At 41.0% G+C, this 12,290-nt stretch overlaps 2 protein-coding genes across 3 annotated transcripts in view; one reads left to right on the top strand and one right to left on the bottom strand.

Annotated features, from left to right (window-relative positions):
* Positions 1 to 9,786, bottom strand: part of rnf215 (ring finger protein 215) — a 32,856-nt gene extending 23,070 nt beyond the window's left edge. For both annotated transcript variants that reach the window (XM_034171145.1, XM_034171146.1), the window contains exon 1: positions 9,486 to 9,786. In XM_034171145.1, coding sequence (XP_034027036.1) covers positions 9,486 to 9,683 — 198 coding nt within the window. In that variant the 5' untranslated portion in view covers positions 9,684 to 9,786. The remainder of the gene's footprint in view (positions 1 to 9,485) is intronic.
* Positions 9,787 to 11,437: 1,651 nt separating this feature from the next.
* LOC117511160 (SEC14-like protein 2) overlaps positions 11,438 to 12,290 on the top strand; it is a 41,895-nt gene continuing 41,042 nt past the window's right edge. The window contains exon 1 of the mRNA XM_034171142.1: positions 11,438 to 11,678. Within this exon, the coding sequence (XP_034027033.1) occupies positions 11,625 to 11,678 (54 nt within the window). The 5' untranslated portion in view covers positions 11,438 to 11,624. The remainder of the gene's footprint in view (positions 11,679 to 12,290) is intronic.

Here is a 12,290-nt window from a genome sequence, read left to right as displayed (position 1 = left end):
TAGGGTGCTGACGCTGCAGAAGGGAAAACAGACAAAGGAACATGACATGAGATATAGTCACATAGCTATTCACGTCGGCACCAATGATATCAGGATGAAGCACTAAGATGTCACAAAAATGGACATAGAGAGGACTTGTGACCTTGCCAGAAAGATGTGTCGGCATCAATTAATAGTCTCTGGTCTCCTCCCCTCCCGGGGTACTGATGAGGTGTTTAGCAGGCTGACATCATTAAATAGGTGGCTGGCACAGTTTTGTCAACAGCAAGGCTTTAGCTTTATTGATAACTGGCCTTCGTTCTGGGGCCGCCGTGGCCTGCTGAAGCCGGACGGCCTCCACCCTACTGGGGAAGGCACCACCATCTTGTCTGCGAACATAGATAGAGCTCTACAGGGAGGGTAACATTAGGAATCTACAGCAGGCCACAGAGCAGGTGATTAGAGACCCTGCAAGGCTTAAGACAAATGTGGGTATGGAATCCATTAGCTTAGCTGGGAAATTAGTGCAGAAAATCCACTATTGTGATAGTGCAGTTTATCTGCTAGGGAGGGAAATTCAACAAGTTGAGACTGTGGCCTGCTTCCGTAAACGTGTCCATAAAAATCATAGAGGGATATGCTTTGCGAACTTAATACCCATTACTATATTGGATGATGTTGAAATTGTGGATGGCCCAATGGTTGTTCCAGCAATAAAGATTTCGTGTCTGCTACCTACAACGCGCGTGGAATGTCTCAAACCTAAACCTACTTCTAGGCATCTTATATATGCCACTCTGGAATCACCCCTAAACCCAAACAGTTCAACTGTCAACCCCACTGAGATCCTTAAAGTGGGTCTCATTAACATAAGGTCACTGTCCTCAAAATCATTGTTGATTAATGATTTAATTATTGATCATCACTTAGATATGATTGGGTTATGTGAAACCTGGCTTAAACCTACAGCTGTCCTCCCCTTAAATGAAACCTGCCCACCAGCATATACATTTAGTCACGTCCCTCGTGATGCAAAGCAAGGCGGGGGTGTTGCTCTTATTTATAAATCTAGGTTTAGCTTATTAGCTGTTGGGGGTCACAAATATAACTCGTTTGAGCATCTGATTCTCCGCTCTGCTCAGGATATTACGCATTGCCAAGGTCAGAAGAAAAAAAAAAAAAAAAATCAGCCGTATTACTTTGTCACTGTATATAGGCCTCCTGGCCCATATTCTGAATTCTTAGATGAATTTGGTGCATTCATCTCTAACTTGTCAACTAGTGCAGATAACATTCTGATCATTGGTGACTTTAACGTTCATATAAATAAGCCTTCTGATCCCCTCTGTAAATCATTTATGGAAATTGTGATGCATTAGGATTTCGGCAATGCATTCGAGATTCGACGCACATTAGTGGAAATACCCTGGATCTGGTTCTCACACGTGGTATTGCTGTCATGAATATTGACATCATGCCTCTTACATCAGTGGTCTCTGATCACTCAAGTTTACAGTTTTGCTGCCGTGTTTAGTGGAACAACAACCTTATTTATCACTGCAGCAATGCATCAACTCCTCAACTAAGACTGAACTAGAAGCTAGACTGCCTGATGTCTTAGCCTCATTTTTGACAAATACACAGTCAGTAGACAGACTTGTGGACAGTTTAAACTCAGTGCTCAAAACTACACTCGACATGACTGCACCACCTGTGTTGAAACCGCGCTCCCCTAAATCACACTCGCAGTCTAGAATGGAAATGGCATCGTTCAAAATTAGAAGTACTCCACCTTGCGTGGCGTGATGCTATCTTAGACTACAAGCATGCATTATTGGCTACAAAGTGGACCTACTACTCTGATTTGCTCAACAAAAACAAGCATAACTCAAAGTTCTTGTTCGACACGGTGGCAACTCTTATTCATGGACAACCACCTGTAGCTCGCTCTCCTTTTACAGCACAAGATTTCCTTGATTACTTTGAGAAGAAAATACATGACATTAGGTTGAACATATCCCAGCATGCCTTAACCCAGCCACTACACCCCGCTATTGAGGTGGGTGCTACTACTGAGGTATTACCTAGATTTACAGAATTTGATAGTATCTCTATGCATGCTGACGAAACTCGTAATGTCAACAAAAAGCACAACCTATTTATTTGATCCTATACCAACAAAACTGTTTAAGGACATGTGGCCCACTCTTGGGCCGATTGTGCTGGAAATTATTCATCTTTCTTTAACTTCTGGATCTGTTCCTAAATGTTTCAAATCTGCAGTGATTAAACCATTCCTTAAGAAACCTAATCTTGACCCTAGTGTACTGAAAAACTATCGGCCGATATCAAATCTATCATTTTGCTCTAAAATTCTGGAAAAAGTGGTGTCACAGCAGCTCGTAGACTATCTTACTGAGAATAATCTCTTTGAGCCACTGCAGTCTGCTTTTAGAAAATATCATTCAACAGAGACGGCTCTCACTAAAGTGGTGAATGATCTGCTTACAATGGATTCGGACACCACTATGGTTCTGTTGCTGTTAGATCTCAGTGCTGCATTTGATACAGTGGATCATCATATTCTACTTGATAGGCTGGAAAATCATTTTGGGATTACTAGGAATGCCCTTGACGTCATACTTGACCAGTTGTTCTCACTGTGTTTTGTACAGTAACACAACCTCTAACCTTTGTGACATGAAATTTGGGGTTCCACAGAGGTCTGTCTTAGGCCCCCTGCTTTTCTCCCTTTATATAGCACCCCTTGGGCACATATTGCGGCGTTTTGGGATTACCTTTCACTGCTATGCAGATGATACTGTTAAATATGTCGATAACTGCTGGTAATCTCGTTCACATAAAATCCTTAGACGATTGCCTTGCAGCAGTGAGAAGTTGGATGTCTAGAAACTTCCTACTTTTAAACTCTGATAAGACTGAAATGATGGTTCTTGGTCCAGTGAGACATCGGCATCAATTTGATCAGTTAACACTCATGTGTCATACATCACACTGACAAAGTGAGGAACCTTGGGGTAATTTTTGATCCTTCATTGTCCTTTGGCCTCCATATTAGAAATATTACTAGGACTGCTTTCTTCCACCTGTGAAATATAGCGAAGATTCATCCCATCCTGTCTATGGCTGATGCTGAGACCCTGATCCATGCATTTATCACTTCTAGATTGGACTACTGCAATGTTCTATTTTTGGGTTTATTGCAGTCTAGCATTAAGGCTCTCCAATTGGTTCAAAATGCTGCAGCCAGACTTTTGACACAAAGCAGAAAGTCTGACCACATTACACCCATTTTGGCATCTCATCGCTGGCTTCCTGTCCCAGTGAGATCAGATTGTAAGGTTCTGCTACTAACCTATAAAAATATTCATGGACTGGCACCTCCCTACCTAGCTGACCTAATTAAACCTTATGTACCGGCCCAGGCTTTACGTTCTCAGGGTGCAGGACTACTTTGTGTCCCTAGGGTGAATAAGAAGTCTGCGGGTCACAGAGCTTTCTCTTATTGTGCCCCTGTTCTGTGGAATGGTTTCCCTGCGTCAATAAAACAATCAGATTCCGTGGAGACTTTCAAGCCCAGACTTAAGACGCACTTCTTTTCCCTTTCATATGGCTAGCATACTGGTACAGTTTTGTTTTACATTTTTTACTCTTAATTCATATTATTAGTAATTGGAGCGGGCCGCGGCCTCAACTTTACCTAAATTCTGGGTCTTTTAGTGAAGCTTAGGGCCAGCGGCCGACGATCACCTTAGTATTTCTTCTGTTTTTCTTGTCGATTAATGCTGGCAAATTATACAGTATTTTTTGTCTTTCTGATGCCTGATTCTGTTTTTTCTCTGTTTAAGGTGCAGCTCCATCCAGAGATGGGAGTTGTATTTGTGTTGGCGACCCTCCTGTCCTGTGCACCAACAGCAATTCTTGTATATTCGTCCGTGAATTGTTCTGTAATTTATGTTTGTAGCATGGCCCAAGCAGAGGGTCACCCCTTTGAGTCTGGTCTGCTTGAGGTTTCTTCCTCAGAGGGAGTTTTTCCTTACCACTGTTGCTCTGGGGGTTGGTAAGGTTAGACCTCACCTGTGTGAAGCGCCTTGAGGCAACTCTGTTGTGATTTGGTGCTATACAACCCCTGGCAAAAATTATGGAATCACCGGCCTCAGAGGATGTTCATTCAGTTGTTTAATTTTGTAGAAAAAAGATCACAGACATGACACAAAACTAAAGTCATTTCAAATGGCAACTTTCTGGCTTTAACACTATAAGAAATCAGGGAAAAAAAATTGTGGCAGTCAGTAACGGTTACTTTTTTAGACCAAGCAGGGGGAAAAAAAAATATGGAATCACTCAATTCTGAGGAATAAATTATGGAATCACCCTGTAAATTTTCATCCCCAAAATTAACACCTGCATCAAGTCAGATCTGCTCATTAGTCTGCATCTAAAAAGGAGTGATCACACCTTGGAGAGCTGTTGGACCAAGTGGACTGACATGAATCATGGCTCCAACACAAGAGATGTCAATTGAAACAAAGGAGAGGATTATCAAACTCTTAAAAGAGGATAAATCATCATGCAATGTTGCAAAAGATGTTGGTTGTTCACAGTCAGCTGTGTCTAAACTCTGGACCAAATACAAACAATATGGGAAGGTTGTAAAAGGCAAACATACTGGTAGACCAAGGAAGACGTCAAAGCGTCAAGACAGAAAACTTAAAGCAATATGTCTCAAAAATCGAAAATGCACAACAAAATAAATGAGGAATGAATGGGAGGAACCTGGAGTCAACATCTGTGACCTAACTGTAAGAAACCGCCTAAAGGAAATGGGATTTACATACAGAAAAGCTAAACGAAAGCCATCATTAACACCTAAACAGAAAAAAAACAAGGTTACAATTGGCTAAGGAAAAGCAATCGTGGACTGTGGATGACTGGATGAAAGTCATATTCAGTGAAAAGTTCTTTATGTTCTCTAATGCCATATACCAACACAGTGCAGAGTAGCTACCTAAACTCTGTAAGTGAGATAGAGTATCTCATCAATAGTTTTACATCCTTACTGAAGACAACTTTGGATGCTGTAGCTCCTCTGAAAAAGAGAGCTTTAAATCAGAAGTGCCTGACTCTGTGGTATAACTCTCAAACTCGCAGCTTAAAGCAGATAACCCGTAAGTTGGAGAGGAAATGGCGTCTCACTAATTTAGAAGATCTTCACTTAGCCTGGAAAAAGAGTCTGTTGCTCTATAAAAAAGCCCTCCGTAAAGCTAGGACATCTTACTACTCATCACTAATTGAAGAAAATAAGAACAACCCCAGGTTTCTTTTCAGCACTGTAGCCAGGCTGACAAAGAGTCAGAGCTCTATTGAGCCGAGTATTCCTTTAACTTTAACTAGTAATGACTTCATGACTTTCTTTGCTAATAAAATTTTAACTATTAGAGAAAAAATTACTCATAACCATCCCAAAGACGTATCGTTATCTTTGGCTGCTTTCAGTGATGCCGGTATTTGGTTAGACTCTTTCTCTCAGATTGTTCTGTCTGAGTTATTTTCATTAGTTACTTCATCCAAACCATCAACATGTCTATTAGACCCCATTCCTACCAGGCTGCTCAAGGAAGCCCTACCATTATTTAATGCTTCGATCTTAAATATGATCAATCTATCTTTATTAGTTGGCTATGTACCACAGGCTTTTAAGGTGGCAGTAATTAAACCATTACTTAAAAAGCCATCACTTGACCCAGCTATCTTAGCTAATTATAGACCAATCTCCAACCTTCCTTTTCTCTCAAAAATTCTTGAAAGGGTAGTTGTAAAACAGCTAACTGATCATCTGCAGAGGAATGGTCTATTTGAAGAGTTTCAGTCAGGTTTTAGAATTCATCATAGTACAGAAACAGCATTAGTGAAGGTTACAAATGATCTTCTTATGGCCGCAGACAGTGGACTCATCTCTGTGCTTGTTCTGTTAGACCTCAGTGCTGCTTTTGATACTGTTGACCATAAAATTTTATTACAGAGATTAGAGCATGCCATAGGTATTAAAGACACTGCACTGCGGTGGTTTGAATCATATTTATCTAATAGATTACAATTTGTTCATGTAAATGGGGAATGTTCTTCACAGACTAAGGTTAATTATGGAGTTCCACAAGGTTCTGTGCTAGGACCAATTTTATTCACTTTATACATGCTTCCCTTAGGCAGTATTATTAGACAGCATTGCTTAAATTTTCATTGTTACGCAGATGATACCCAGCTTTATCTATCCATGAAGCCAGAGGGCACACACCGATTAGCTAAACTGCAGGATTGTCTTACAGACATAAAGACATGGATGACCTCTAATTTCCTGCTTTTAAACTCAGATAAAACTGAAGTTATTGTACTTGGCCACACAAATCTTAGAAACATGGTGTCTAACCAGATCCTTACTCTGGATGGCATTACCCTGACCTCTAGTAATACTGTGAGAAATCTTGGAGTCATTTTTGATCAGGATATGTCATTCAAAGTGCATATTAAACAAATATGTAGGACTGCTTTTTTTGCATTTACGCAATAGCTCTAAAATTAGAAAGGTCTTGTCTCAGAGTGATGCTGAAAAACTAATTCATGCATTTATTTCCTCTAGACTGGACTACTGTAATTCATTATTATCAGGTTGTCCTAAAAGTTCCCTGAAAAGCCTTCAGTTAATTCAAAATGCTGCAGCTAGAGTACTAACGGGGACTAGAAGGAGAGAGCATATCACACCCATATTGGCCTCTCTTCATTGGCTTCCTGTTAATTCTAGAATAGAATTTAAAATTCTTCTTCTTGCTTATAAGGTTTTGAATAATCAGGTCCCATCTTATCTTAGGGATCTCATAGTACCATATCACCCCAATAGAGCGCTTCGCTCTCAGACTGCAGGCTTACTTGTAGTTCCTAGGGTTTGTAAGAGTAGAATGGGAGGCAGAGCCTTTAGCTTTCAGGCTCCTCTCCTGTGGAACCAGCTCCCAATTCAGATCAGGGAGACAGACACCCTCTCTACTTTTAAGATTAGGCTTAAAACTTTCCTTTTTGCTAAAGCTTATAGTTAGGGCTGGATCAGGTGACCCTGAACCATCCCTTAGTTATGCTGCTATAGACTTAGACTGCTGGGGGGTTCCCATGATGCACTGAGTGTTTCTTTCTCTTTTTGCTCTGTATGCACCACTCTGCATTTAATCATTAGTGATTGATCTCTGCTCCCCTCCACAGCATGTCTTTTTCCTGGTTCTCTCCCTCAGCCCCAACCAGTCCCAGCAGAAGACTGCCCCTCCCTGAGCCTGGTTCTGCTGGAGGTTTCTTCCTGTTAAAAGGGAGTTTTTCCTTCCCACTGTAGCCAAGTGCTTGCTCACAGGGGGTCATTTTGACCGTTGGGGTTTTACATAATTATTGTATGGCCTTGCCTTACAATATAAAGCGCCTTGGGGCAACTGTTTGTTGTGATTTGGCGCTATATAAAAAAATTGATTGATTGATTGATTGATTGACGCGGTGCCGGTGAACTTACTGAGGATGCTGCGTTTGCACAGAGGGCAAGTGTGCTGCAGCAGCAGCCAGGGGTCCACACAGTCTCTGTGGTACTCGTGGTGACACGGCAGCACTCGCAGACACTGACACAAAACACGTCACACTCATTAATCACCATTATTCATATTAAGATACAGATCATAGCAAATTGAGTCAAATAAACTTCGAATGACCAGCAGCGTGCCCAGGATGAGGTTTCTTCCTGTTAAAAGGGAGTTTTTCCTTCCCACTGTCGCCAAGTGCTTGCTCACAGGGGGTCGTTTTGACCGTTGGGGTTTTTACGTAATTATTGTATGGCCTTGCCTTACAATATAAAACGCCTTGGAGCAACTGTTTGTTGTGATTTGGCGCTATATAAATAAAATTGATTGATTGATTGATGAATCTCGAATCTGCATTGGGCAAGGTGATGATGCTGGAACTTTTGTTTGGTGCCGTTCCAATGAGATTTATAAAGATGACTGCCTGAAGAGAACATGTAAATATCCACAGTCATTGATGATATGCGGCTGCATGTCAGGTAAAGGCACTGGGGAGATGGCTGTCATTACATCAATAAATGCACAAGTTTACGTTGATATTTTGGACACTTTTCTTATCCCATCAATTGAAAGGATGTTTGGTGATGATGAAATCATTTTTCAAGATGATAATGCATCTTGCCATAGAGCAAAAACTGTGAAAACATTCCTTGCAAAAAGACACATAGGGTCAATGTCATGGCCTGCAAATAGTCCGGATCTTAATCCAACTGAAAATCTTTGGTGGAAGTTGAAGAAAATGGTCCATGACAAGGCTCCAACCTGCAAAGCTGATCTGGCAACAGCAATCAGAGAAAGTTGGAGCCGGATTGATGAAGAGTACTGTTTGTCACTCATTAAGTCCATGCCCCAGAGACTGCAAGCTGTTATAAAAGCCAGAGGTGGTGCAACAAAATACTAGTGATGTGTTGGAGCGTTCTTTTGTTTTTCATGATTCCATAATTTTTTCCTCAGAACTGAGTGATTCCATATTTTTTTCCCTCTGCTTGGTATAAAAAACTAACCGTTTCTGACTGCCACAATTTTTTTTTCTTGATTTCTTATAGTGCTTCTTAAAGCCAGAAAGTTGCCATTTGAAATGACTTTAGTTTTGTGTCATGTCTGTGAGCTGCTTTTTTCTACAAAATTAAACAACTGAATGAACATCCTCCGAGGCCGGTGATTCCATAATTTTTGCCAGGGGTTGTATAAAGGAAAATAAATTGAAAATTTAAATTGAAAGTGGTGACCTCACCCCATCTTTGCTTGTGAATGGCTGAGCCTTTTGGGGATGTTCCTTTTATACCCAATCATGACACTCACCTGTTTCCAATTAACCTATTCACCTGTGGAATGTTCTAAACAGGTGTTCTTTGAGCATTCATCAACTTTCCCAGTCTTTTGTTGCCACTGTCCCAGCTTTTTTGGAAATGTGTTTCAACCATCTATTTCAAAATGAACAAATATTTTCACAAAAACAAAAAAATCTATCAATTTGAACATTAAATATCTTGTCTTTGTGGTGTATTCACTTGAATATAGGTTGAAGAGGATTTGCTAATCATTGTATTCTGTTATTTATATTTCACACAATGTCCCAACTTCATTGGAATTGTGGTTTTACATAACGCTCTCCAATATTAAAGAAATGTGGTCTTTTTTGACAGTTATGAATTTTTTAAAATTCGTTCAATGTAAAAGGATGGATAGGGATTTTTCCCATTTTCAAGATTTTTCCTGACTTTGACCTGGCAAACTGAATTACTTCTTGTCTATCTTCTGTAAAACTTTAATAACGATGTATGAAAAAGTGTGGGCTCCAGGTTGTTCAGAGAAACAGGCTGAAAATATAACCTTCTCTAACTTCGTTGGCGGAGGTAATGCGAAGCTGTAAGACCTCACCAGGACCAGGTCTCCCTGCAGGTGCTGGTCGGAGGCGGCGGCGGCAGCCCGACTGGACTCCACCACATCTCCATGTAGCAGCGCGCTAGCTTCGGGCCTCCGCTCTAGGAAAACCTCCAGTAGAGCGACTTGCTCAGCTGACACCGGGCCCAGCAGCAGGAGCAGCGCTAACGGCACACACACAACGAGATGTCTCATGTCCCAAACAACAACTGACGACAAAAAGCACAAAACTGTGAAAACAGTCAACTGTCAGCCATCGTTCACAAAAAGCTGCCGCTAACTTCTTCTTCGTTGGTTCGCCAAAGAATGTAAATCCTGCTGTCTTCTTCATTCGTGTTTTAGCGACTATTGCCGGCCTTAGTGTTATATTACTGCCACCTGCTGTTTTTATTCTCAATTTTTTTTAATTGCGTGTATTTTATACTCAACAAAAATATAAACGCAACACTTTTGGTTTTGCTCCCATTTTGTATGAGATGAACTCAAAGATCTAAAACTTTTTCCACATACACAATATCACCATTTCCCTCAAATATTGTTCACAAACCAGTCTAAATCTGTGATAGTGAGCACTTCTCCTTTGCTGAGATAATCCATCCCACCTCACAGGTGTGCCATATCAAGATGCTGATTAGACACCATGATTAGTGCACAGGTGTGCCTTAGACTGCCCACAATAAAAGGCCACTCTGAAAGGTGCAGTTTTGTTTTATTGGGGGGGATACCAGTCAGTATCTGGTGTGACCACCATTTGCCTCATGCAGTGCAACACATCTCCTTCGCATCATCCGTGAAGAGAACACCTCTCCAACGTGCCAAATGCCAGCGAATGTGAGCATTTGCCCACTCAAGTCGGTTACGACGATGAACTGGAGTCAGGTCGAGACCCCGATGAGGACGAGGAGCATGCAGATGAGCTTCCCTGAGACGGTTTCTGACAGTTTGTGCAGAAATTCTTTGGTTATGCAAACCGATTGTTCCAGCAGCTGACCAAGTGGCTGGTCTCAGATGATCTTGGAGGTGAACATGCTGGATGTGGAGGTCCTGGGCTGGTGTGGTTACACGTGGTCTGCGGTTGTGAGGCTGGTTGGATGTACTGCCAAATTCTCTGAAACGACTTTGGAGACGGCTTATGGTAGAGAAATGAACATTCAATACACGAGCAACAGCTCTGGTTGACATTCCTGCTGTCAGCATGCCAATTGCACGCTCCCTCAAATCTTGCGACATCTGTGGCATTGTGCTGTGTGATAAAACTGCACCTTTCAGAGTGGCCTTTTATTGTGGGCAGTCTAAGGCACACCTGTGCACTAATCATGGTGTCTAATCAGCATCTTGGTATGGCACACCTGTGAGGTGGGATGGATTATCTCAGCAAAGGAGAAGTGCTCACTATCACAAATTTAGACTGATTTGTGAACAATATTTGAGGGAAATGGTGATATTGGGTATGTGGAAAAAGTTTTAGATGTTTGAGTTCATCTCATACAAAATGGGAGCAAAACCAAAAGTGTTGCGTTTATATTTTTGTTGAGTGATTCGTGTAAAAACATATGGAAAAATGTAAAGAATAAAATCCACCACATTTTGGAGAGGCAACATCCTCGCACTATGTAGTTCAAAGTCTAGAATTAACAATGTAAAACAATAAAATGAGCTACTTCTCATGCTGCAGAAGCTGGAGACTCACTGACAAATTACAGAGGCATAGTTTGCAAAAATAATAATAATGTTTACTTGGCTAATCCAGTGTAGTGTCTTATTTATGTCTGAAATTCATTTCAAACCAGTCTTGCAGCACAGATGACATGCTGTTACATGTTGGCAGGGGGGAGGTACATGAGCCTATGAATGGGACGAAGTGTTTTGATTTAGTTTAGGTATATTTATATTAAGGTTGATTTAGTCAAGGTATATATTTATTTATTTGTTTATTTTTTTAGCCTGCGTTTAAGTTTATTGTGAGGAAGGTGGCGCGCGCTCCCGAGACAAGCTGCCGTGGAGCATCATGGGGAAGCAGAAATCCTCCAGTCACGGTTAGCAACAGCAACAGCAACAGCAGCGTCTCTCTCTCGGGTTGAATGTAATTATATTAGGGGTGTTTTATCACTTATTTGTCGTCGTTCGGACGCCGACATGAGCGGAAGAGTCGGAGATCTGAGTCCGAAACAAGCCGAGGCGCTACAGCAGGTACGATTTACAGCAACATCATCATATTGAGAAGAAAAAGAAGCAGAAGAAAACAGTTCCTTAATTAAATGGTGCGCTTCAAAAAACCGTTTTTAAAACCCGTTTAAAAGTGTCATTTCAATGATAGGGTTAATTTTTTTTTTTTATATAAGGGGAAACTTTACTTATTGGGTCTTTGTTTCGTTGTCCAAAAAATTGAAAATTACTTTGTTATGGTTTTTGTGAATATTTATTGCTTTTTAGTGTCGTATCACAGAAGTTGAATATTTGGGGGATTTCACTTGCTGGTTGATTTAAACAGGTTTCTCTGGGAAACTTTTGAGTTTTGTTAAACTACTTATATTTTAGAGCTTAAAGAAGAGGATGTCAGACTAGAGCCACCCCCAGTAGTAGTCATAGCTCGATAAATCACCGGGTTTGTGGCAGTAGTGTAAAGAAGTGAAACCGGTTCAAACAAGTACAGTCAAAACTAAAGGATGAATCTTGCCTTTTGGGTTTCCCTCTCAGTAGGTTTTGTTTTGTTTTTGCTTACAAAGAACTTTACTATTCTGTACCAGACTGTTTACTGGGTGATAAAGGACAAGGAAAATTCTCTTTTATCGTGGTTGGGGT

This window comes from Thalassophryne amazonica, chromosome 5 (assembly GCF_902500255.1).
Source record: "Thalassophryne amazonica chromosome 5, fThaAma1.1, whole genome shotgun sequence".
NCBI classification, from domain to species: Eukaryota; Metazoa; Chordata; class Actinopteri; order Batrachoidiformes; family Batrachoididae; genus Thalassophryne; species Thalassophryne amazonica.
Note: the sequence above shows the minus strand (reverse complement) of the source record. Positions and strands in the feature narration are given on the sequence as shown.